Source organism: Dasypus novemcinctus, chromosome 25 (genome assembly GCF_030445035.2).
Source record: "Dasypus novemcinctus isolate mDasNov1 chromosome 25, mDasNov1.1.hap2, whole genome shotgun sequence".
NCBI lineage: Eukaryota > Metazoa > Chordata > Mammalia > Cingulata > Dasypodidae > Dasypus > Dasypus novemcinctus.
In genome coordinates, this window is record NC_080697.1 from 48,123,713 (window position 1) to 48,150,578 (window position 26,866).

General features: G+C 38.6%; 1 protein-coding gene across 3 annotated transcripts in view; it reads left to right on the top strand.

Moving 5' to 3' along the window:
- Positions 1-26,866, top strand: part of DLGAP2 (DLG associated protein 2) — a 1,108,217-nt gene that overhangs the window by 233,337 nt on the left and 848,014 nt on the right. For all 3 annotated transcript variants that reach the window (XM_058287984.2, XM_071211854.1, XM_058287983.2), the window contains one exon: positions 11,030-11,084. In XM_058287984.2, the coding sequence (XP_058143967.1) occupies positions 11,030-11,084 (55 nt within the window). The remainder of the gene's footprint in view (positions 1-11,029; positions 11,085-26,866) is intronic.

A 26,866-nucleotide genomic window follows, 5' to 3' on the forward strand; every position in this document is an offset into this window, starting at 1 on the left:
CTGAGAACTCTCTTTATCTTTCTTCTCTGTTTAGAATTACTGCTTTTGAATTCCATGGCTTTCTTTTTTTGTAGTTGTGTTGGAGTCCATCCTCTAGTAACTTATTGTTAAATGTTATACTGGATACTTTTAGAATGTAAAATTGATTTTTTTACATTGGTTGTCTAACACTATCTTTTTTTCATTGGTTATTTATTTTGGGAGTCATTTTCCCCTCAAGATTTCCAAAGCACTGTTCCTTTGTTTTCTTGCTTCCAGTTTTCGGTGCTTTAGATGCATTTAGAAACTTCCTTTTATTCTGAATTTTCACAATAATGTATTTTAGATAGGTTATTTTGTATTCATTGTGTAGGGTGCTCATTGAATCTGAAATTCCAGTCATTCAGCTATGGGAGTTTAAGTGAATTTGTTTGACAGTTTCTTCCCTTCTTTTTTCATGGATCTTTTGTTCCAGACCTCCCATTGGTCAGATATTTTATTCCTAGGCTGATCTAATAATTTTCTGTCCTCTCCTTTTTCCAGCTCTTTGTATTCTTTTGTTCTTCTTGCTGGGATATCTCCTTGAACTTTTTTGCATGGAGGTGGAGCTGGGGTTGTCTCGTTCAGTGGCATATGGAAGGGAACTTGGAGAAGTAATACTTTTGCATGTAGATTTTCAACCAGCTGTCTCACTCTTAACCTTGTGCTTCCAAGCCCTGAACATTTCCAGCCTGATGCTGAGGGTCTAATAAGCACAGGTCCTCATTCAGATAACTCTGGAGACAGCCAGGTTCCAGATTCCTGTGGTCTTCCAAGTCAGTCCTTTGCTCTTTAGCTTGCTAACAATGGTGAGATCTTTTTCTAATGTGGTCTCCTCTTCTGTTCTTTTTGTGCTTTTGTGTTTTTCCCTTAGTCACACTGCCAACCTAAAATCATGCCTTGACAGCATGTACTGAAGGAGCTCTTGAATTAAATATGTTACCATATTTACTTGAGGTATGATCCTGTGTTATCAGTGGTTCTCAAATAGCATCAGCATCACCTGGGAACTTGTCAGAAATGCAAATGCTTGGCTCCCACCCCAGAACCATGGAATCAGAGTCTACTGAGGTTCTGTCCTAGCAATCTGTGCTTTAACAAATCTTCCAGGTGATTCCGATGCTCAGCTTTGAGGTGCTTTGCCAAATAAGATTACACAAGTTTCCTGGTTTATAATGAATAAAACCTCTTCTAATCCTTGTGTTGTTTCCAGTTTACACACAAAGACACTGATGGCCAAAGGATTTGAAGGATTTCCCCTGAAGCTCAAATCTTGACCCTTCCATTCCAAGCTCCGTTGTCTTTGTGCTCTTCCACAGTTTCTGTGCATATATATGTATGCTGAAGTTGATATGTAATAATAATCTAAAACATTAATAACAATAGCATCTCGATTTTTTAAAGGTCTATTCTGTCTAATCAGTCTTCTAAGTATTTTACACATGTGAAATCAATTAAATTCTTCAGCTACCCAATGCAGTACATTTAAATTTTACAGATGAGAGAGCTGAAGCACAGAGAGTATCAGCAACTTGCCAGAGATTATATGTGTAGTATGGGACAGAGCTGGGGTATCAATCCGGGCAGCCTGTCTCCAAACTCCATGTGTGACATCACTGTGCCATGCTGCTTCTTAAGTGCCTCTGTGAACATAAGTCATTCAAGCTGGTGAAGCAAAGAATCCTTGCTTTAAATGAAGCTGAACGTGTTAGAGATTCTTTGAAAGGTACAGGGTAAATTACTTGTTAAGATTCAGGAGACTTGAGTTCTACTTCCGGCTCTTATATGCCTGTGTGAACTCCAGCAGTCACCTAGTGTTTTAATTACTTTTAATACCACAAAAGAGAGGACAGAGAAAGAAGACATGATTAAACAAATGTGGAAATTATTAAGTCCTGACACTATGAAAATGAAAGTGCAATTAAGTCTCATTTCATGAGTTATGTGATGCAACATTTTCTAGGAACAAACCTAAGGCAGTTTCTTCAAACCTAAATCAGTCAAAAAAATTAATTGAATACTTATTAATATGCTTGATACCATAAAGAATATATCTATACCCTAGAGGCTCATATATATTGAAAAGCATATTAAATTGCCTGGTATTATTTCACATATTTGAACTACACATCCATTATGTTTGTTACATGAATTATAGAAAATTAAACTGGAAGTAATTGCCACTTAATTGGCATATTGAGCCATGCATTCTACTTTCTCTTGAAGGCAACTGAAATGACTAAAAGAGACATCAACCCACACAGACACAATCATAATGGGGAAGGAGAAAAGATATGTGTATTTTTAAAAACTTTTTATTTGGAAATTTTTCAAACTTTAAAAAAGTTGCAAAAGTAAAAATAGAACAAAAAACATGTATATAGAATACTACAAAAATGATGTCAGTACTTCTTAAAGTATCACATCTGGAGGCACATGAAGTCCATTTTTCTCTCGCTGATGATATAAATTTTGGTCTTATTGCCAAGGGCACTGCTCATTTTCCAACTGCACAATTGCTATTTGTCCTCTCCCTTGCCACTAATAGGCAGTAAATACTTTAAAAACATTCTGTTCCTCATTGGAATTTCACCCTTGATTTCCCCTGTAAGCATAATGCCCTGCTTTCTCCCCCATTTATTATCGATTACTTAATCAGCTTGCTACCAGTATGGATGAAAAATTTCCTGTTTATTCAGTGGTTTATAATTCATTATTCTACTTAATTATTTTTGTGCTCAAATTGTTCCAGAGTTGGCCAGTGAGAGCCCCTGCTAACTGGCCTCTGTGTCCTTGTGGTGTGTCTCCATCATTCTTTTGAGAACTTTCCTGCTCTCTGGCAAAATCAGATGTTCTAAGCTTATTTTATAGCCACACTCCTGAAATACCTCTTGTTCTTTCTAGTGGGGAGCAGTGCTAAGAGAGCATGATCTGGCTGACAGTTGTTCTTATTGCTCCTTGGGCATGTTTGCTTCTCAGCACTTTCAGCAAGCAGAACTAGGAAGTGTGCGCCTGCACATACACATATAATACACATGCAGGCTGCACGTATATACGTACCCACATGCATGCCTAGACATGCTCATGGACTCCTAACACATTTTAGAAGTCATAAGGTCACGCCCACTCTTCCATTTCCAATATATGCCCTCCAGATTCAGTCTTGCCCTTCGTATTCCGTGTTTGTCCGTCTCTTCTTCCCCAAAAAGAACCCTGGCTCTCAACCACATCAGCAGAGTAACAGATCTGCTCAACCCTATAATACAGCTGAAACACGTTCAGAATTGATTTGCCAAAACCATTATGGTAAACAAGCATACTAAAAAGAACTCAGAATTTTCTTGATAGCAATAATATTTTAAAAGCTGGAAATCAGAGGAATAAGCAACATATGTTCTCCTGACCAGAAGTAGGTACATCCGTGCAAAAACCAAAGCTGGCAGTAGGGGAGGCTCAGACACCAATGCAGAGACTCTGAAATAGGCTCAGGATTAGAGGTAAGTGTAGCTCTCAGGTGACTCTGTAGTTGGTGCAGAAAATATGACAACAGTTTCGAAGTCTGAGTAAGATGCAGTTTAACTTCTGTGAGTCTCTTCTAACCTGTGTATTTACATGACAGCTTCTCTTTTCTCTGGAAGAAGTCTGGATATTTATTTCCTGTAGCATGAGACCTAAAAGACTCTATTGTGGAAACATAGGAAACCAACAGAATACAAGAAATAGAAGAAAACAAACTATAATTCATTTCAAATCATATCTTCAGAAAGAAGAGAGCTGATATTGCATCAATAAGCCAAGAACAGGCTGCCATAAAAAAGGAACATCCATAAACAAAAAAATTTGTCAGATAATTTAACATCTAGGAGAGCAGAAGTTAAATAAAATCGTTGGAAGGGATGGAATATAAAGTTGAGAGAATTTTCCAATGGAAAATGGAAGGAAGAAGTTAAAAAAGAAGGGGGAGGGGTGGGGAGGCCCAGTGGATCCAAAAGAAAATTTAAGAATAGAAAACAGAGAAGAAGTATTTTCAATTCTGAAAGAAGGACATGGAATTTTTTTTTTAATTATCAAAATTATATATGTACAGAGTTTAAGATTTCAAGTGGATATAAAAGTCTTAAACAGAAATACAGTAATATCCTATTCCATCCCACCCACCCATATCTACATTGTTTGAATTTCTTACAAAGAGAACATATATATAAACTTCTTCAATTAATAACAACAAGGGAAGCAGAAACTTGGCCCAGTGGATAGGGCATCCACCTACCACATGGGAGGTTCGCAGTTCAAACCCCGGGCCCCCTTGACCCATGTGGAGCTGGCCCATGCGCAGTGCTGATGCGCGCAAGGAGTGCCCTGCCATGCAGGGGTGTCTCCCGTGTAGGGAAGCCCCATGCACAAAGAGTGCACCCTGTAAGGAGAGCCGCCCAGCGTGAAAGAAAGTGCAGCCTGCCCAGGAATGGCGCTGCACACACGGAGAACTGACACAGCAAGATGATGTAACAAAGAGAAACACAGGTTTCCTGTGCCGCTGATAAGGATAGAAACGGTCACAGAAGAACACCCAGCGAATGGACACAGAGAGCAGACAACTGGGGGTGGAGGGCAAGAAATAAAAAAAAAAACCAACTAAAGTAATTATCATTAATGAAGCAAATTAATGAAGAGATACTTACTGGTTGGTAGGGAAATGTTGAAGACAGACCCTTGTACACAAGGAAGGAGAAGGTCGAGCCTGGATGGGCTAGAGAGGGAGAGGGTTCGACTAAGTATTCAGAGAGGAGGTAAATGTTTAATTATCAAAAGGAGATACATGTTTAAAAGGTTAAGAAATACTGGGTGAGAGATGAGAGGAGATATACGTACTGACATAATATTGCAAAAAATTCTAAGGGAAGAGTGTGGACTTGAATCTGGAATCTTACAGCACCCAGTCCGAAGCACTACCCCAAACTCTCCACCTGCTTGAGCACTGACTCCACGCCAGGTTCATTAATAACCATTTTACACAGGTCATTTAAGCTTAATCAGTTGGCGAGGAAGTAGTTATGTCCACGTGACAGATGAGGTAACAGAATCGGAATGAGTATTTTGCCAAGAGTCACATGATCATTTGGAGCGACAGCTTGGGGATTCCGCTGTCTCTGCTTCTATGTTCCTTTGTGCTGAATTCCAATCATGGGAGTCAAGAGTGATGGCCACGGGGCAGGGAAGAACCAAACTGGGGCGAAGGGAACTTCTTAGCCATTGCTAAGTAACACCACCTATGCGGTATTGTAGTAGGATGAACCTGGAGGTATGCAAATGTAATATCATAGGTATTAAGGAGCCACGGTGGGTCCAGGGTGAGTATTTAGGAATATCGTTCTAGTAGCAGAATTCAGCCTGGATTAGAGGGGTGGGAGACACGCGGACAGGGTATCGGCTAGGAAGGCACTGCCGTAACCCAGAGGAGCGCTGATAATCCCAGCCCCCTATGGGAAGTCATCTCTCCTCACTCTGAATTTCACCAGCACAGGTCTGTTCCTCTCTTGGGAGTTATTGCTGTCTACCTATAATATGGCACATAATGGGCATTCAGTCACTCTATTTGTTGAATTAATGAGAGAAGACAGTACAGTAGTGGTGGGAATGGCAGCTTAAAGGGCAAACCTGAAGGTCCAAAGGAGAAATCACAGGACAGAGTGGCATTCTGCAAACAGTAGGGAAGAATGAAAGGGGCTCAGAAGTTGCTAGCCTGGTGACCACAAAGATAGTGGTGCCCTTTATAGGACATACTACATGCTAGATTCTAGGTTCTGTGTATATAAAAATGAGAGGGGGAAAAACACAGAAAAGTAGGTTAACCTATAAGAAAATGGAAGGTGATGAAAAGTAGCTAAATACAGTGGAATAACAGTAATTGCTTCTGTTTGGATTGGGAAGGCCTAACAAAAAGAGGTATTTGAGCTATTCTGTAGCTCCTAAGGAGCACCAGGTAATGAGTTACATGCAGCCTTTTCCATGTGCTTTAATGTTTTAATGTCAAGACATTTTTATCCTTTGATTTCTGGAAATAGTCACAAGTTGGCCAACAAATTATGAAAAAGATGTTTCATTAAACTAGTTACCAAATTTGGTAGTAGCTTGTAGGCTATAGAATAAGCTGTATGTAAATAAATTACCTACAAACTGGTTCAAAAAGTAGTTGAGACACCTCTGAGCAGAGACAGAACAATTGGAATTATTATAAACTCCTCCTGCCCCCAAGGGAATTCCCTGGAAAACAATAACATCACTTAGAAAAATACGTAAGGCATTAAGTATAAAACAGAACTAATGTAAGTGAGATTTCTATAGCTATACTTCTTAGGGTTAGTAGGAATCAGCAGCATCATAAAAATTCCAGCAACTACCATTTGTTACAGAATCTTTATATGCTCAGTATTATTTTCCCCCTTTTGTAGCTAAGGACACTGAGGCTCAGAGAGTTTAATGGCAGAGTTAAAAATGACACCCAATGCTCCCGACTTGAATTCCCTAAACTGCTTAATTTTGCCACAGAATGGAAATGCTCCCAACTCAAAGTGGACTTCATGTCATGGACTCCTCCAGTTCTCTACCCAGAGGGGAAGGAGAGAGGGGGGACAGGGTGAGAGGGCAAAGGAACTGAGCTCTGCAGAAGAGGTCAGCGAGGGGGATGAGGAGAGCAGGCAGCTGTCGGTCCTGCATATCCGTGGGCAAGCAGCGGAGATGGCTGTATCTGGGCCAGGACAGGATCGTGGTGCAGCAGAGATAGGGCATGGCCTGGATGAGCAGAGCGTCAGATTGGGCAGCTGGGCCTTGGTATCTTCATCTGCAAAACCTTCAAAGGCCTCTATCTCTGCACTCTCCGGTATGATATCCTCTGGCCACATGCAGCCAGGGAGCACTGAAACTTTCCCATTTTAATTAATTCTCATTGTAACCTCATGTGGCTTCTGACTACCCTATTGGAAGAGCATGAGTTGATCTGAAATACTACAACTTCGGTACACTTTGAACTTACAAAATGGGTGAAGCTACTATGGGGGTTGGTACTAATAGAGAGGATTGAAATTTAAGATGGAGTGAGATTTTGACATCTGTTTTTAAGGAATACATTGTCATAAGGAATCTGGACAGATGACAGAGGACGTGTAAGAATGCTTTATCAAAGTGCGTGATGTTGGTGTTTTACTTGCGATTACTTGGGTGAGCATTGATGGAAATTTCTGTGTAATGGTTGAATATATTTTGTTTAACCCCAGCTACTTGTGGTATGACGGAGCACAGTGTCTCCCAATTATTCTTAGCATTTAAACACTCTGATAGAAAAGGCAGGTTGAGCGGAATTGAACTTTTAAAAGTGCCTTTGGGCAAGAAGGATAATTTCATTCTCCTTTGCTGTCTTCTGTAAATCCTTCAGAGAGGAGGAAATAAACGTATTATAGCCCTGCTTTCCGGTTCCCTTCAGCCAAAGCTCATTGTGAGGTAGTGTGGATGTGTGCTTGGCGTTTTCAGAGGCTGTGGCTAATCTAAGATTTAGCACAGGTGTCTTACCTATGACCATAGCTAGGAGGAAATTGTCAAGATTAGATATGAGTGCCATTTCCAACACAAATTGTCTGCCTTTAGGAAACTCAAAAGTGAATTCTGTTGTGGAGTGTTTATGATTTTTCTTGGATCCTTATATTTTCCTGTTTGCAGTCAGATAAAAAGAGCTACCTGGCACATTAAAAAGAAACAACGTTGTGGTAGTGGCAAGGTGAGAGTGTTGTTTTGAGGGCAGCATTTAAAGAGGTCCTTGGATTGAGCAAGAGGTTTTGCTAGTATATAGCAGCTTGGGGCAGCAATGAGGCTTCTGAGGATAGAGAGAGAGTCTGAAAACTGGAATTAAAAGAGTCATCAGGGTCAGGTACATAGAGCTTAATTATAATAAATTAAGGGATGCTGTACCTGGTGGTAACTTTTAAAATTCTACTTTCATGATTTCTTCTTAGAATCATTTATCAAATAAACTGATGTAAATTTGTTATTCTAAATCAGTGATTCTCGAGCTATTTCTTTCCCAACACACTTCAGCTTCATTACTTAGCCCCCCAAAAGGAGGGACTCACTTTGTCATTGATGCTTAACTAACTGAGCACATCAAAATCTCAGGGAGCAGTTTTCTGTAGTTTGAAAAAGGCCCTCTCTAGAATGTGTGCCCCACTTCCGGGTGAGAATCATTTCTTCTAAGGGAACCCTGTATCTGCTACTTGGGTCTCTGCCATGATTATTTTCATTGCTGTAGTTCTGTGTGTTGTCCCGAGTCCCTGATGAGGGCTTATTGCTCAAGCTCGCAGATTTGAGAAGGGAGTCCACTGCAGAAGAAGGGTAACTGTGTTGACCTATTTCATGTTAAAACAGACAACTTAGAACCCTCTTCTTCCTCCCTTTTGCTCACAACGCTAACAAACAGAGTGTCCTACTTCCCTCCACACACACCTTCTGGTTCCCATTTCATGACCTTCTCCAAAGCTGTTACTGGTGTTCACCTTCATTTAATTTTCATCTGTAGGAAAGTATTGCCACTGTTGTGTCAGAGCAGCAGCAGCCGTGAGGGCTCTCATGGTGTAATTTGATCTTTCCATACTTTCACTTCATCAAGGTGTATGTGGGACAGAGTCTGCTGTATTTGATTGGAGCTCTGGATTGGCACTCGGGAGTACTTGAGAAGCACTTCAATTCCTTTCTGAACATTTTTGTGGTTCATTTGTTAGTAGTAATTCCTTTAAAAATTAATCTAGCAGCATTTTTTCTTATTTCGTTAGGGTGGAGACTGCAGGGAGAGAAACCAGTTAAGTGGTTTTTGCAATTGGCTGGACCAGCACTTTCCCTTCTGGATGTTAATAGGCAGAAGGAACAGGGGAGGATTCTACGGTCAACTCGGTTTAACGGTGGGACTTGGTAGAACCTTAGTGTGGCAATTGGTGGTTTTTATTCTCCAGGTGGATAATGCAATATGAAGCAATTTCTAGGCTTATTGGATCATTTCATGTCTTTTGAGAGAGAGGGCTTCCTTTGCCTGGTGTTACCTGTAAAGTTCCTTGAGAAGTTCTGGCAAAGGCCTGAGTTCTAGTCTCAAGGCCATGGAAGGAAAAGGAGGACAGATAGACCAGCTCTCTAAATGGATGCGCTACCAGGATTTTAATTGTTGGTTTTTGATTTTTTTTTTAAGATTTATTTTGTTTATTTCTCCCCACTGCCTCATTGTTTGCACTTGTTGTGTCTGTTTGTTGTGTGCTGGTCTTTTTAGGAGGCACTGGGAACTGAATGCAGGACCTCTGATGTGGAAAGGAGCTACCTCCACTCTCTGCTTTGTTGTTGTGTCTCTCATTATGTTTTCCTCTTGCTCTTGGTTGTGTCAGCTTGCTGTGCCTGCCGGTCGCACCAGCTTACTGTTTTGCTTGTCTTCTTTAGGAGGCACCAGGAACTGAACCTGGGGCCTCCCATGTGGTAGGTGGGAGCTCAATCACTTGAGCCACATCCACTTCCCAGTTGTTCGTTTTTGTGTTTCTGTGTGCGTTATGAGTCTATTATATTATTGGGTGTTGGGAGGTAAGGGCTGTTCAAGGAGAGGAGAGTCAAAAATAAATCCACCACTTTAGACCAAGCTACCTGGAAGGATATTGATGCCTTTTATACAATTGTAGGGTCAAGAGTTGAAACCATTCTTATCTGTGCCTCAAAGTTTAGTGCTTAACCAACCCTAATTTTTCACAGGTATCTATTCTGTATTCTGACTAAACAGTAAACTTGTGAGTAAGGAACATGGGTTTAAATTTTTAGTCCCACATTAATTCACAGTGTTTACTGTAATAGATTCAAATTTGATCATTGCTTTATTTTTTTAAGTCTGTTAGATTTGTTGAATTTGTTTGAAACTGGTAATACTGTTTTGTTTACCATTGATTGTATTTGGAGATAATAATTCTTTTCTCAACATAGTGGGATAGTTGGAGGGACAAAGAGGAGAAAGGAATTGTTATTCCAGAGAAAAACTTCTGTGTAAGTCTATTCAGTTAATCATATTAATTAGAACCTGCTGTTTTATTCAGCTAGGCTGAAAGCAATTCTGCTAGACTGTAAGTTGATCAAGGGCAAGCATTATAATTTGTGTTTCTTTGAAATGTCCCTTTTTGCTCCCTCTCTACTGAGAAAAATGCTCTAACATGCTTGTTGGCTGAGAATCTTGGATGTTCGTAATCACAGAGGGTTGAGGAATGGTTGCAATTTCATCATGTGGAGTACTTAAGATGAAAGTTCGGCTTTTACGCTAATTGATTTTGGGAAGCATAATCATAAATTTTGTACAGAAACCTCTTCAATTGTGAATTCTATCCGTTTGTGACTTGCAGTTGCCTTACACTGCTGAATTTTCTTGGAAAAGCCATTTTCTATTATTTTCACCTTTCTTTCACTTATCAAATAACGTATTTCCACCACCTTTTACTACCAACTGTGAATGTAAGCACAGCCTTTTCTTTTCCCACATTTTTCTTTGTGACTCATCCTTGATAAAAGCATCTCTGCCTTAGATCCTAGAAGAAGCAACAGACACAGTATACTGCCCCAACAATCCTCCATTTTCTGTTCCTAATCCGTCTAATATTTTAAAAGCCATCACAAAAGTTGGTGGGCCATTTATTTTACTATAGGAGTCCCCTGAGTGCAGCTTTCAAGATACGCTGGGGACCCATTAGGCGCATACATTAAACTGCACTGCATTGCCATTCTAGAAACAGCATATATAATCAGCACACTTACCTGATTAACCTTTTTGATGAAAAATGTGTGTCATCAGAATTTTTCTGTACTGTTTAATTTGTTCAACCATTCTGGGCGTGATGACTTTGTACAATATGAACAACCTTATTAGAAAAACACTTGGAACAGTTAATGAGTTGGTTGCCTTTCTCTACCCGAACGCTAACCAAATGTATTTTATTTATTTGTTTTGAAATAGGTTTTGCCTGGCATTCTGCAGAAGCATTGCTGTATCTTACCAGACAGGAATACAGGTAAACACATTTTATTCTGCTGATTTGAGATTATAGGTTTTATTTCAGTGGGAAATTGAGAAAAGTAATTGCCTGATTTAGTGATTGGATCTTTCTTAGTTGTTGTTTTTGATGCAGGACTGTTTATTAACTGAAAGACATGAAGAATAGCATGTCTCAACTCTACTCTTTAACTCTCCTGTGAGTTAAAGCTTGAGTTCCTAGATCTGTTTTAATCTGACAAAGGAAATAAATTTGAGAGATGTTTGTTTTGGATTTTTAAGGGAAACTGGTTGTTTTACAAAGTTGACTGTCTTAGTTTTAAAGTTATTTCTTCTGGTAATTATACCTATCTATTAAAATATTGTTATTGGCTGGCATGGAATATATTTGGAGTCTTTTTGTCTTCATGGCCTTGCAGTTGAGGTATGAACTGGCTTAATGTTATATTCTTAAAGTTTTCAGGTGCTCAATGGATAAAAATAATAGACTAGATATCTTGCAGTGGGAGATTGTACCACTGTGTAATTTTTTAAATTATAGGGCAGATGTATGTGGCTAGAAGTTGTAAATGTGGTGCTTTGCATTTTATGATGGAGAAAAAGAAAATCTAAAAGAGGATATTGCTGTTTTTAAATTAAGGGAAAAAAAAATCAATGAGAGTTGTGTTACCCTATAGAATTACTTTTCACTTATTTTCTTATACAAGGTTTTCAATTTCAGTCATTTTCATCAAAGAAATAGCAAAGTCCTGAGGAAATGATAGAGAATATTACATCTTTTCTGCAGAGGGTTTTATTAGAATTTATGCATTACTAAAGTCAATTATGTACTTCAAATAATTCTGTTTGCATTCTAGGATATTTTGTTGCATATGAAACAGAGGTTTGCTGATATTTCTTTGTTTTATAGCTATAATAAAATTAGTCATAGTAGACTCTTCTATAATAATTAGCAAGGTTTTATCTGTTGGGATTTGCTAATCTACTTTTAATATAAATTGTGTCTTAACCAGCTGACTAATTGGTATGGCTATTGGGTACCATTCTTAATTGGCTGACAAGGCATTGTTTTATATTATATATTCCAGTGTAAAACACTGAGCATTTTTGGAAAAATGGGATCTTTAATTTTTACTTATGAATATGGGTAGTTTGCATTATTCACCATATTCTTTTTCAAAAAAATCTTAGCATTGTGCCTATTTTGCTTGTTTGTTTTTACTCATTCAAATATGTCTCAATTGTTAATATGAGCATGTTTATAGGAAAGCATGTTTTGAACATGGTTAGATAAATTTTGAGCCTATTTTTGAAAGTCTTGTTCAGCAGTAATATATGAACAAGTCACATATGAAGAAACAAAGATTTTGGTGAGGAATATACATATAGTTAGATAACGTAGAGTGTGTCCATCAAGAACAGTAAGTATAACACAGTTTAACAGAAGGAATTGTCTATATTTATTGATATATCCAAGGCAAGTCTGTACTCTGATTCTGAGAAGCATCAAAAATAGTGATAAAATAAATTATAAATTAAGTAAGTTCTGAAGGAATCTTATTTCAAATGTTTGAATGAATTTTCTTCATTTTAAGTTTTTTATATAAAGAGTTTCAAGTTCACATGGAAAATATTAGCAAATTAAGATGTTTTATTTGCTTTTCATAAGAATTCAAGAAATCAGTCTCTAGAGCAAAGAAGGCTGTCCTTCCATTAAGTCTTGAATATTGAGGACATTTGCTAGGCAATTTCCTTAAGACTATTTTTATTCTATGCAGTGTTTCACTCTGAAGTCAGTTATAGAGGACCTGAGGCTACCACATTTCATGTTGAAAGGGAAAAGAATTGTCCTACATGGGAAGAAAGAGAAGTTGGCTAAAAATATTTAAATCTTAAAAATATAAACTCATTCTGAATTGAAAGATTTGAGAATTCAAGTTTTTACTCTATCATTCGGTCTAATACGTATGAAACTGTTTATTTAGGATATATATTGTTTGGAAATGTCTTCATACTGAAACACAGTGGTTATTGTTTTTGTGTTTTAAAGGCCCATAGGGGTCCTTATAAACATGAGTGCAATTGATTTTTGCCTTAATGGTTTTGGTAGAGGCATTTTCGCGATTTTTGATGAATCATCCCTTTGGTTTTGATTTTTTAATTTCTTTTAGGGATGCTGTATACTTTATTCATTTATGTACACTGCATATACCTTGTTTTGTGTTCAGTTCATAGCAGATCATGCAATACCTTTCATAAGCAGCTCAAGTTGTAGCTGAACATATGGAAAGACACATGCCTGTTTTCGGGTTCTCGTCCTTGTTACAAAGTTTAGCTACTTAACCCTAGGGATTAAGTGTGATGAGTAACATCAGACCAGGCATTTGGAAGTAGTCCTTTCCTGAACTAAACATGGTTGATTTTGAAAGACAGCAATATCATAATTTTATCTCATTACTTTGGTTACTTGTGATAATTTTGGTTATGTGAAGAGGTAGTATGAATTTCATTGCGTACTTCTCTATATTACTTTATTTTTGTACACTTATTCTTAGGAAAACTGGGGTAGAACATGTTTATTTCGTGAAGAAGAAACATGATGAAAGAGTACCAGCTCTTTTTGTTTGTTTTTATTTTTTATGTTATTTTTCTCATTTAAACTTTTTAAATTTTATTATCTTTTTTAAAAAAAAGATACATGGATCACACAAAAGGTTACATGAAAAAATACAAGAGTTTCCCATATACACCACTCCTCCCACATCAACAACCTCCTTCATTAGTGTGGTACATTCGTTGCATTTCATGAGTACATTTTGGAGCATTGCTACACAGCATGGATTATAGTTTATCTTGTAGTTTACATTCTCTCCCAGTCCATTCAGTGGGTTATGGCAGGATATATTAATTGAGCACAAACATGAATGTACAATTAGGCTTTTACAGTTTCTTTTACACATTTACATCAGTCTTTACTGCAAGCGTTCTCCCCTTTTCTTGTTTCTGTGATGCCTGATTGTTTCGATTTTAATGCACCTTCTATTTGAAACCTACCTGAAAGTCCAGCTGTTTGTTCTGTGTGCAAGCAACGAGTGTCTTCCACTGAGAAAGCCCATGCAAGGTGGGATGACTAATTACAAGGTGAACCTCCACTGATGTTTGGGATTTTTGTAGTTGTCTCTGCTTGAATCCCTTACTTTTACTAGAATTGATTGCTAAGGCTACTGTCTTTGGGTCCTTCCCTCCACTTTGCCTATAACAGGATCGCCCAATAGAATGGACTGTCTGGTACAGTTTCCTAGACAGCCTGCAGTTGAAGGATGGCTCATTTGCACCTGAATTCAGACTAGCTGGCTAGTCTGTGCTGGAACTCAAGGACACTATGCAGTTAAATGACTTCAAAATGCATGCCTAGGCTGTGTGGATTTAGAAATGTTTTTTTTTTTTTTCTTTTGAGCAATGACTGCTTCATAAGCATCATTTTTATTATGACTAGCTATTTCTTTGGACCAAAGTTTACCTGTCTTTAAGTTTTTACAGGTGGTTTTTCTTTTTTATCTAAGCAACAGAGATTTCTTAGAGTGCCTTTAATGCTTTCTACCTTAAATTGGAGGGAATAGGAACTTGGATTCCTTGACGTAAAATGTAACATACAGCATAAGTGATAAATCTTTCTTCTGCTGCTTGTGTCTCATAAGATTTGAACGTAACACGTTTAATCAGTGTTAGTAAACATCATCACAGTGGCACTTTCTATTAAATAACATGTGGATTAAGAATGTGTGTTTCCCTGACAATGAGAATTTGAACGGTAAAGCAGTTAGGAGCTGTTTAGTTCTCAAAAGGTCTAGCTTTCTCATCTTGATGATCGATGGAATTTACTTTGGAATTGCCATGTCCTTTGGGAAAATGGATCAAGCTTAGGCAGTAGTGACCTTAATACATTCTTTTGCTTTCCAATTACACAATTAGTTGGGGTTCTGACTTTGAACTTAGTTGCCTCACAGCATTTATCCCATGTTTTTCAGAAGACAGTCTATTCCATTGCCAAGAATAATTAGAAGTTTCAAGAATAAATTGAGTCTGCAGTGTAGCAGCAGTACTTACCTATGAAAACTTCGGTAACAACCGCTAAACAGTGAATTCTCGAACAGATTAAGCGTGTGACAGTAGTTGATTTTTTGGGGGATACATTACATTTCTACTTGACCGTACCTGCAAAATGATTGTGAAATAATTTGCATATTAAAGCTGGGATTGAAAGAAGATTTTAAACGTTTTCCATATATTTTGTGGCACTGATGGTTGCTTATTTACAAATATGTAATGTCATATTCACAGCAAGCACGATTATTACTGACTGTGATGTTGGATTCCCACCAGTGGTATTCTGGAAATGTTTAATAACCAACTTCCCTTGGCCGGGGGTGGAGATAGGGTGGAAAGTCCTGATTTGTAGTGTTTGTTGATTTCTGTGGCATAAATTCTCCCACCATGGCCAATTGCAAGAAGCCACCGTGAAGTTCCTAAACATGAATTTGGGATGAATGCCATCAGTTCTCAAGAGCTGGTAGGCACTGGCAACAGCACACCTCTGTGGCTATGGTCATTGTGTGTGGATTGTTTAGTTGTGTATAGAATAAATAAAATCTTGGATTAAAGTTTATTGCTCTCAACAGAGTGTTTAAAACATCTACAGAGCGTGCACTAGTATTTTTGTTATTTATATTGTTACTTATATTTTAATATATTTATATTGAGCGTATATGTGCTATTACATCTGATTTTAAAAGCCTGTATGGTCTTAGACTTAATTATACTTCATTGAAATGTTCAACAAATTGGACTATTGAAATTTCAACAGCTGATGGGGCAATTTGCATATTTCTCCCTAAAACACAGAGGCGGCATAATTGTTGAAATAATAGGATAGACTGAGCTTGGTAATTCTCTATCCCCTAAGTTTCTTTTGAGCTGAAGTTTTTTAAAAAAAAGCTTTTAATTTCATGATGGCCAAAAAAGGGGAAATCAAAGACTAAGTTTGTTCTCTTAGTCACAGACTATCTAAAGAAGAAATGCTTATCGCTTCTCGGCGTTTTGGCTAAGATCAAGAAGAAATGTTTAGTAGTAGCTGGAAACAGTAAAAGTACCACAATGAGTCTACATGTGGGAGTAAAACTTTATTTCACTAATTTCACACCTAACTTCCATGTGCATCCTAAAAGATATGTAGAGGTGATGTTGCTACCTGGTGTTATATTTATATTCTAATGATAATAGTGGATAAAACACTATATTTTTACGGTGCTTTCTAGAGGATAAGATCCTTCACCGTTAATTTGGAAGAGCCTATAATTTTCTTGTGAGACAGGAAATATTGCCTTTATTTTTCAGTTGAGGAAATAGATCCAAAGGTACATGTGACTTTCCATTGTCCTGTAGATATTAAATATTTTGCTGTGATTCAAATACGTCTTCTCGTTCAAGACAGTGCATGATACTGTCTTGACCCTTAATAATTCCTTAATAATATCCATGTTACTTTCCTATCAAAGGTAGTGCAGAACAAAACAGTAGAGAGTGGGCATTCTGATGGAGCAGACAGACTGCCTGTACATTCTAGAGCCCGAGAATATGAGAGCAGTGAGCATATCAGAAGATTTTATTTCTAAATAGTATGTTCAGTTATGTGGAAAATTTACATATGTGGTATTCTTAACTTTTTTTCATAATATCAGGTCAATGGTATTTCAATTACTATGTTAAAGGAAATAGTTCATTTCTTCGATAGGCCAAGTAGTTCCAGGAAATTTTTTTAACCCAGATACTGGAATTATTTAAAACACTCTTTTTCCTTTCCAAAAAAATTTAATGTTGTTCAAATAGAATGGTATATGGGATTCATAAACAAGAATAAAAAAGGCAAAATCAGACTTGATGACATTTTTCAGTGAGTAAAATCCGTGCAGTTTGTATATGCCTTCCTGTCCTCTTCCTACAAAAGAAAAAAAATCCTCATATGCTTGAAAAGGTTTTACTTCATAAACTGAAAATGGCTTTATTAGAAGATCTGTCACGCTATTTAATTACTGTGAGAATGAAAGGTTATGTATCAATGGCTTTAAGGCCACAGTGGTTTTATTCGACAGAGCTTGGTGCTAACCCTAGGTTCCATTCCTGGCCTAGATGGCATCTTTGTGCCAATTAGAAAAATGGACCCCGCTTTGGGCAAATGTAGCTCCTTATGTGAGGGCTGGGTTTTGGCCCCCACTCAGCCGCGGAGCAGGTGCCTTTGTGCAGGGCACACATTGCACGTTGTAAATGCAGCCAAATCAAGCCTAGAGCAAGTTAGCGTACTTATTTACTTAAGTGTGTGGTTTACTACCCATTTAACACTGAGGCACAAGAAAGTCAAATGGCTCAAGGTGGACCATGTTAGGAATGCTTTCTCTACTGAGAGGTTTGATTATGCTGTTTTAATAACATACCAACATGAATTATTGGACCATCATGGCTAATGCTAATCCTATGACTTTACATTTAACTAGCAACATAGAATGTATTCCACATACTTGTGAAAGAGTGTACTGCCAAGTTTATATTACTCAGTATTTTACAAAAGCTCTATAAAGAAGAACAGAATTGCCTGAAGCTATAGGAAGTCCATCCACTTGGATATTCTAAAGTCTGTTCTGAAATTGAGAGAGCTCTGTGAATTGACTCTTTCATTTTGAATACGTCGCCTCAACTTCATATCCCACTGTTTTCATTTCCATTATTGTCCCTTGAGGAATAGTAACCATCTTCTGAAATTCACAAGTAGAATAAGAATATTGTTGAGGATTTCAGTGGTACATTGCACAGCTATCCCCTCTCCTGGACTTCTTGTGCATTTGAATACATCTGTAATTATTTCACGTTACACATACTGTGAATCATATGATGGATCACACATTTGTTTTTATCTGTTAGAAGAATAAAGCAAAATGTATGACTAACTTGCAGTATCTCTTTATTTATCCATTTATCCATCCATTCATCCGTCATCCATCCATCCATCCATAGCACTGGTTTTCTGTCTGCATTAGCTATAGTTCCACTTTACTGTATACTCTTTACCTTCTTTTTCTTCTTTGTCCCCATTTTCTCACCCACTTATTTTGCATTGATGTAGGGCAATGAAAAATTGTTGTAGGGTGTATATTTTTGCAAGCTACCCTATATGTAAGCAATGGCCAAATTAAGGGTTGATACCAATGCTACAGATGTTCATTTAACCCAATCTAAACTTAACAAAACAGAAGAAGAAAAAGCCTTACTACTTCTTACTTTTCTAAGTTAAAATATGAATTTCTTGGAAAGTTGAAGTAAAAAAATATAATCTGGTAACAAAGATCTTGCTTCTTGGGATTTGGTTCTAGAAGCCAGTAATTAAACTGCTAGAGAATTGTATTAAGATCATAGTTTTATTGGGACTAATTCATAATTCAGTGTTTAGCCCCCTTCTTCCTTCCCCAAAGAGCCCAGGACCTTGCCCTTTGGTCTTTCTCTGGACTAGAAGAAAACCTTCCTCTCTAGGTTTTGTCTGTTATTGAGAAGAGGTAAAATAATGAGAGGAATATGTGAGATGCATGCAGATTGTGGAGTCACCAGCTTTTCCATGGTTTATTTTGCTTCTAAGATAAAAAAGTAATGACATTTATCCATACATTTTTTGGGAAATATATGAATTTAGAAAAATGGCTTTTAAGTCATCCATTTTCCCTTTTTTTCCCTGCTAAGACTATGTCCTCAGGTTTGGACATGGCCATTATTTCCAGAGATGCTTCTGGGGTTGGGCAGTATACATGAAACTAGAAAGAAACAGAGGGTTTGGGCCCAGGAATGGGAAGGACAAAGTAAAGACTGGTTTTAGTGATAGGTGCATGGCACTGCTTCTCTGAAGTAGCTTCAACAATCTTGCTATAATTAGCTACACACTTCAACTTAATCAAATGTATATTTCTTTAAAATTGTTAATTCCACTACTTCAACTGCCATGAGGTTGGGTGGGGTCAATCATTTCAAGTGTCTTTCTAAATGTGGAGGAATCCAGTTACTGTTAAGAGGAAGGCTCTTTATGGAGTGTGATGAATTTAAAGCTTGGCCCAGTGGTTAGGGCGTCCGTCTACCACATGGGAGGTCCACATTTCAAACCCCGGGCCTCCTTGACCCGTGTGGAGCTGGCCCATGCGCAGTGCTGATGCACAAGGAGTGCTATGCTATGCAGGGGTGTCCCCTGCGTAGGGAAGCCCCACGCGCAAGGAGTGCGCCCCGTAAGGAGAGCTGCCTAGTGTGAAAGAAAGTGCAGCCTGCCCAGGAATGATGCCACACACACAGAGAGCTGACAAAGATAATGCAACAAAAAGAGACACAGATTCCAGTGCCGCTGACAACAACAGAAGCGGACAAAGAAGAACACACAGCAAAATGGACACAGAGAACAGACCACTGGGGGCAGGTGGGAAGGGGAGAGAAATAAATAAGTAAAATTAAAAAAAAAAATTTTAAAACATGTACCAAAATCTTAAAAAAAAAAAATGTCTAGAATTCTTTGCTGCCCCTCCCATCAAGATACAATCTATTTCCCTACCCCTTGAATCTGTCTTGGCCTTGTGAATTACTGGGACCCATAGAATGGAGTAGAAATGATGCGATTCTAATTCTGAGCAAGGCCTCCTTTTAAAGAAACCTGGGCTAGCCTTCAAGAGATCACACAGAGGTAGGGGCCCTTTGAACAGCCCCCTGAGCGAAGCCCCTTTTCCTCTCCCAGCTCTTCCAGCAGACTGTACTAACACTTGTGAGCTCTGAGGAGACCAGCAAAATCACAACCCAACTCAGCCCAGCCCAAATTGCTGATGTGCAGAAGTTGAGCAAATACCTGGTTGCCATTTTAAGCAACAGAGTTTCGTGGTACTTTGTATTGCATCAATAAATAAATTCTGTGTGGGCATATTAGTAACCACTGGAATACATGGTGGGGTTGCCATGGACGAGTGAAAAGGAAAATGAACGTTTGCTGAGTGCCTACTGTGTGCCAAATACATGTTCTAGTGATTTTTACATTCTTGTTGAGGACTTCAACTACTGAACTAATTCTCATAAGCAAATGTATTTTCCCAGGAAATCTTATTTCTCACCTTGTTTCTTTTTCTTTATTTTTGACATGGGACAACATCTACAGGTTACAAATAGTTTCTTTTGAAGCAAATTTGATCAAAATAAATAAATTGAATGACAATGTGACAATATCCTGGTTTTCTGAGAAATCTAACTATTTGCATGCAGAGGGTAGAGAAAGATTCTTAGGCAACAGTTTACTTTAGAGCTGAAGAAAGGATATTTGATGATGCCAATTGGGAGTTGCCATTTTAAAATATAAATGTTTCATAGCTATTCCCAGATCTTGAATCTCAATCTCCTTCGAATTTGGAAACGTTCCGTCTGTGCATGCAAGCACTCGTGTAAACACGTGCTTCTTGGAAGGGCAAACATTTGAAACTTACACCTCCTGTTTTAAGCTGTGGTTCTGTCATTTGGTTGCAGCAAGTTAAAATCCCTTAAGATTGTGAGTGTTGAAAAATTTTTGTAAGGAAAAACAAAATAAAATAGTATGCTAATTCCTTAGGTATGGCTTTATGAATTGCATGACAAGACCATTTGTGGACTTTTATTACAATCTTTGTTTAGTTCTTGCCCATTTGTTGACTTTTCTGATGGTGTAGCTTGAGTGGCATATTATTAGTTGTGTGAGAGAATGAAATAGGCATTAAAATGTCTCTGTGTCAAGTCTTGAATAGAGGTTTACTGGGTGTTCACTATAGTTTTGTATTGCTACTCTGTGAAAAAGAACTGTGACAATACCTCATGGAAAAAGCGGCAATTGCTATAGATTTGTTTTCAGGAAGACAATTATAGTAATCCACACAGTTGTTTGGCTTAAGTTCTTTGCTCCATCCTTCTATTTTCTTTTCCTTTAAAGCTTTGGAGACATATAAGTATTTAAGTTAAGATGAACTAGTGTGAATTGAAGATAAACTGATACAGTATTTTTGAGTAACTGAAAACATCAAATCATATTATTTATACCAAGAAAAAAAATTCAAACCATCTGTAGACTGAGCTTTAGAAGTCGTATTTTGAGAATAAAAAAGTCTTACTATCTAAAAATGCTTTATTAAATGGATAGGAAGCAGTTTAATATTTATTTTCAGGGAATTGTTTGAATAATATTGTAGTAGTAGTTGTAACATGAAAAAAATATAGCCATCCTGTCTAACATGCCCTAGCTAATGCTCGTGGGAATATCTTAGGGCTACTGATTTAGGTTCCAAAACTAGGCCCTGAATGTAAGAACACTAAAACTCTTCAGTGTATTTCAAAGCCTTTCTTCTCTAATTCCCTAAAGTATTCGGTGCTGGTCAGGATGGGCTGGAAAAAAAACAGTGGAGTGAGGGTTGCAGAGCTCACCCTGCTTGTTAGTAACAGAAGGAATGGAAATACTGGCCCATTTAATATGACGAATTGTAAATTTAAAATTAAGCTGATCTTTAGAAAGGAGTCTACTATTCACAATGGGCCAGGAGTAAAATGGGTGGAAACCAGGATTTATTTGGGAAACTGGTAGCAAGCAGTGTGCATCTCTGAAGAAAACTGTGCTAAAGATATAATCAAATAGAGCAAATCTAGAATCTGGGTGCTGTTTGGGCTATTACCTAAAACTTAAATGACAAAACTATAATTTGTACTTTTATGTTTGTTGTGCCCAACTCTTACAATTGCCTCTTATTTCCTTCTCTTATAGAGAATGCTACCCAACATACCACCACCTTGCCTACTGTTTATCTAAAGGGTTTCCTTTCCCTTCACTTTGAAATCCTTTCCTTTCCTTTGATCACCTTTACTAAAAATACTTTAAAAACTCTACCGTCTCATGCTTTGTGTAGCAGTTATAGTAATGCCCTTTCCAGACCCCGAGTCTATAACTGGCATTGGGAGTCCCCAACCACACTCCCAAGGTCCATGATTCACTGCAGAGACACACAGAGGTCAGCCTAGGGTGGCAGGGTGCCTAAGCCTGATCCCAGCGAGAGGACACAAAACTAAACCAGCAGAGGGGAAAGTGCGGGAGCCAAGGGCCAGGGGAGCTGGGCACCAGCTCTCAAATGTCCTCACTCGGGGCCTCACAGGACCTGCTTACTGCCCCCAGCAAGAGTTGGGACAGCACACACAAAGTGTTGACTCCCAGGAACACTCATTAGACTCCGCCTGTTTACTGGCAGCTTGTTACCCGGGTACACTCTGCCTAGCACGTACCAAATTTCTCATCTCTCAGAAGAAAAGCAGTTGTTCAGCATAAGCCATGTTGTTTGCACAGTGCGTTTAGGCACAGGAAACCACTCTTCCCAGTTGGAAGAGTTGTGGCAGGTGTCCTGCAATCCACATCCCAGATGCCAGCTCGCGCCGACTTTTCACGGAGGCCTTTCTAAGCACACTCAGGCCTGGTACCCCAAGTACATGGACAAATATCTTACTGCCTGCCTACTAGTCAGAAACACTTTGTAAGGTGACATGTGGGAAACTGACCTAGTACTGATAGCTTTGCAGAATTAGCATCCGTCAGCCCCACTCTCATATTTTCTCTTGTTTTCTTACTGCTTAGTGTATTTCTTTATATTCTGGGATACTGCTTCAACTTGGTCTTCCACATCACAGACTTATTTTTCTAAAGTGTAAATTTTTCTTTTCAATGCCTTGATGTAGATTTAATTAAGCTATTGCCTTTTGTGTTGTAATATATTCCTTCATTAATTCACCAGTCATTTTGTCTCATTTCATTACATTTTATCTTAGTCTCTTGTTTCTTTTTGTTTTGTTCCAGTTACTGGCAGTCGTGCTTTTTACATTTTCCTAAAGATACGTGGTTCTCTAAATTTCTTTTCTCCTGGTTTCTATAACCCGTACTTTACAGGTTTCGGTGTCTAAATGCTAATCCACTCCTTCCTTTATGTTGCAGTGTTTGCATATATATATGCCTCTTTGTGCAGGTGTATGTGAATATAATATATATATATATATATGTCTTCCTAGGACTCAGGTTGTTTTTGTTCATGAGTTCTCTCTACTCATCCTGGAATAAGGAGAGACCTTTCTATCTCTGGTATTTTCCGAAAGACAGACTATGTGGAATATTGCTGTTTCCATTCTCTGTCTGCCTGGGTGATGGTGAAGTTCTTTTCCCACTTGGCTCAGGTGTTAGAGCTTGATATTTTGGGCTCCTGTCTCCAGTTCTCTTGTCCAGGGAGGCTGCCGTTTAGAGGTAGAATCTCCTCCCTCCTGTCCTCCTGGGCTGCCTGACCCTCAGCAGATGGCATTGCAACCAGGCCCCTGCCTGGCTCTGCCTCTTCCCAAAAGACACCCATTTCTAGAAGAAAACACACTTGCTGCTTGCTGCCAGCCTCTGCTTTCCCCTTTCTGGGAGTTTGCAGTCTTTACGTGCATAGGGACACATTTGGGGGAGGGGAACTGGACAGTTGCTTTCTGGCCTGACATCTGCCCGATTTTCTGGTTCAAAGTAGACCGTGGACTGCATTTTTGAAACAGAGAAAATAGTAGTAGAAAGGACAAAAGCTTTAACTCGTGTGTGCCTGGGCATGGCACTCTTAAGCTAGGGGCTGCCCTTTGAAATCCATTATTGGCTTCAAAATTAGTGGCAAATGACTGCTACATTCTTGCAATAAGGTGTTTCTCTGTCCTAGTTTTCGGTTCTGGTATATATTTCAATCATTTTCAGAGTTTCCAAATGTATTTTAGTGGGAAGTTAGGGAAGCCTGTATCAAAACTGCTAGCCAGGCACCACTTTGAACTGACAGCCTCCACTGCTCTCTGGCCTGCTCACAACACTGCCTTTCTGATCTGTCGTGGTTCTTGCGCTCTGATAGCGAGGGGGTATCTTCAGTGTAGGGAAGGGATATTCCTGACGTGGTATGTAAAAGAGATCCCTGAATTTACTCAAGTCATACTGAGTTTCCTCTTTTGAGACTGAACACAGGTTTGATATTTGCCAAAACTGTTTTAAAATAATACAAGGAAGGCATTTTCTTATAAAAATACTGTGCAATAAAGGTTAAAGGTTTTTAAATATATGAATATATTTCAACTTTGCTGAAAAACATTACTTATCAAGTTTAAAAATAAATATTTCTAAACACAGGCTGAATATACAGTCTAGGATGATTTATTTTGTGTGCATTGTGTTCTGTGGCACTTTTATTATATTCAACCATAAGCCCTATAGATAGAAGTACTTTTAGTATGCATTTTACTACCCTAACTTTAAAGTTAAATGAAAACATCAGATAGAGACAGTGATTGATTTTTTCTAAACAAGGGCTTGCTTATTTAGTAGTGCAATTTAATTGCTAAACAGGTATCAAGGTGGCACATAAATCACATGGCAAAGCCTTGATTTATAGCAGCCATTCTTGCAGGTATGAGTTGGGGTTAGTATGCAGTAATATTAAGGACCGATGCTCAAATAATGAAAGAAGGGAAAGAAAACATTTCTTCTGGGAAAATGAAGTGAGGAGTCTCAGAATGTGGAAGCAAGCTTGCTGAGCTGTGAATCAGAACCTCTGGCTTCTCATGACTGTACTGCTACTTGGTAATGGACTGTGAAACTGCAGGTCAAGTGCCATGTCTTTATCTGTAAATAAGAAGGGGAATTAAGTCATTTTCCAAGTAGATTTTCATGTGTGCATGGTCCAGTGGTAGCATCTTTCTGGAGAAAGATTCTAATGGAAAATTAGTGATGTGTGCTAAATGTGGGATGTGTGCCACACTAAACTCTGAATCTTATTATTTATTACCTTTGATCCAGAAGTTGAAGATGTCAATATGCTCAGCCCCTAGATTCAGAGTATAAATTTTACTTTTGAAGTCCAAGGTCCTGAAATTTGCATCGCTATTTGTGTTATTTGCCAAGAAGGAAAACATTTTGTGACATTTTAAATGTATCTTTTTAAAGGTATCAAATAGGATTCTCAGAATTCCATTTTACCAATTTATATAATCTCCTCACTGCTGGAGAGTCAATAAAATGAGCTTTTAAATTGAACTGACTGAACTTACACTTGTATCAGATACTCTGGTGTTCTGTTACTGGAGAAATAACAGAGGACAAAAAACATAACTAAAGGAAGATGTCTTAGAGAGTGACTTTTAAAATAATTGAACATTCAAAGACTACCAAAGATCTAAAGTTTATTAGGTACATGCCCATGTAATTTAGCTGTTTTGTAGCATGCTAAAATGGCCTATAAGTGATTTCTGGGTCAGAGTAAAAGTAAACATTATCTTGTAAGAGAAGGGTGAATTAAATATTTTTGACGTAAATTAACGATGCTGTTAATGTTACTCAGATCTATATAGGTATGAATACACATACCTAGAGATACATGAATGTGAAAATTAGAAGGTGACCATTTGGAAGGAGAGGTTCATAAAAACATTTCTCTAGTGTTTAGTTTATAGTAATTCATTGGAGTCCTTCACTTGGGGCCAATGTTAGAAAATTTGTTCATAGCTGCCAGATGATTGTGTATGTTGTGAAGAAGTAGGAGCCTTAGTCAGTTAGTCCTGTCTATATTGGACACTTCACAATGCAGTGAGAATAGAAAGACAATGAGATAATCCCTGTCCCCAAGGAACTCTTATTTTTGTAGGCAACACAACAATCCCAAAAAGTTCAATAGACTGTGATAGGTGCTAGAATGTACATGCTTCTAAGACACCCAATGATTGGACACTGATCAGGGGTGGATTTAGCAAGGAGGGTGGGGTTTAAGTTTACTGGAAGGGAAGGAAGAAATTCGCCAGTCTGACAAAGACGAGCAGTTGGTACTAACCTGAGCAGAGGTGCTGAGAATGAGGTTGGAAGGTGCATCTCAGATACTTCAAAAATTTTAGCACAGTTTGCTTTTTCCAAATTGTTCTTAGATATTTATTAAATCCAGGAATTCTGAAGATCTCAATTAGGCCACTTTAATGAATTGGTAGTGTGATTGTATTGATCATGATGGTAATATAGAAAAGCATGATGGCAAGAGCAATTTTGAGTGCTTTTCAGGTATTTGATTGGATTTGTGGAATGAGTATTATTTTTCTCTCTGGACTGAGGTGTGTTAGATAGGCTGAGGGGAAGGACAGTGGCCTGTTTGGACCCTGGGAAGAGAAGGCTTTGCATTGTGTCCAGGCAATCAGTGACCCTACAGGCAGCCTTCTAGATGGGGGTGGAGAGAGCTCCAGTTGCTACCCATGAAGCTGCCTCCGTGGTATAACCCTCCGAGGGGTGCGCAGCCTGGGACAGAGTGACGCTGTGGTCCTCGTGTCTAGGGCACACCCTTGAGCTGGTGGCTGGTGCAGGCACAGCCAGACCTCTCGCGGTATGTCCTGACCTATGAGGCTGAGGTGGCCCTGAAGCAGGAGCTGGCGTCTAACACCATCCCGAGGCTACGGAAGCGAATGCAAGAGAATATTGGGGGTATACCAGTCAGCACTTCCTCCGCCATGCTAGCATCTGCTCAGTGATCAGCCCAAGGCCAGAAGCTTCCCATCCCATCAACACCTGTATAAGCCTGGAAACCCCACTGTACCTCCATATCATCTTGGAGAGGAAAGAGATGAAATCTGAAAGGCTGCGCTGTCCAAACATACTGGTACGTAAAGGGTCTGGTACATAAAACTGAGTTTACCAGTTTGGAG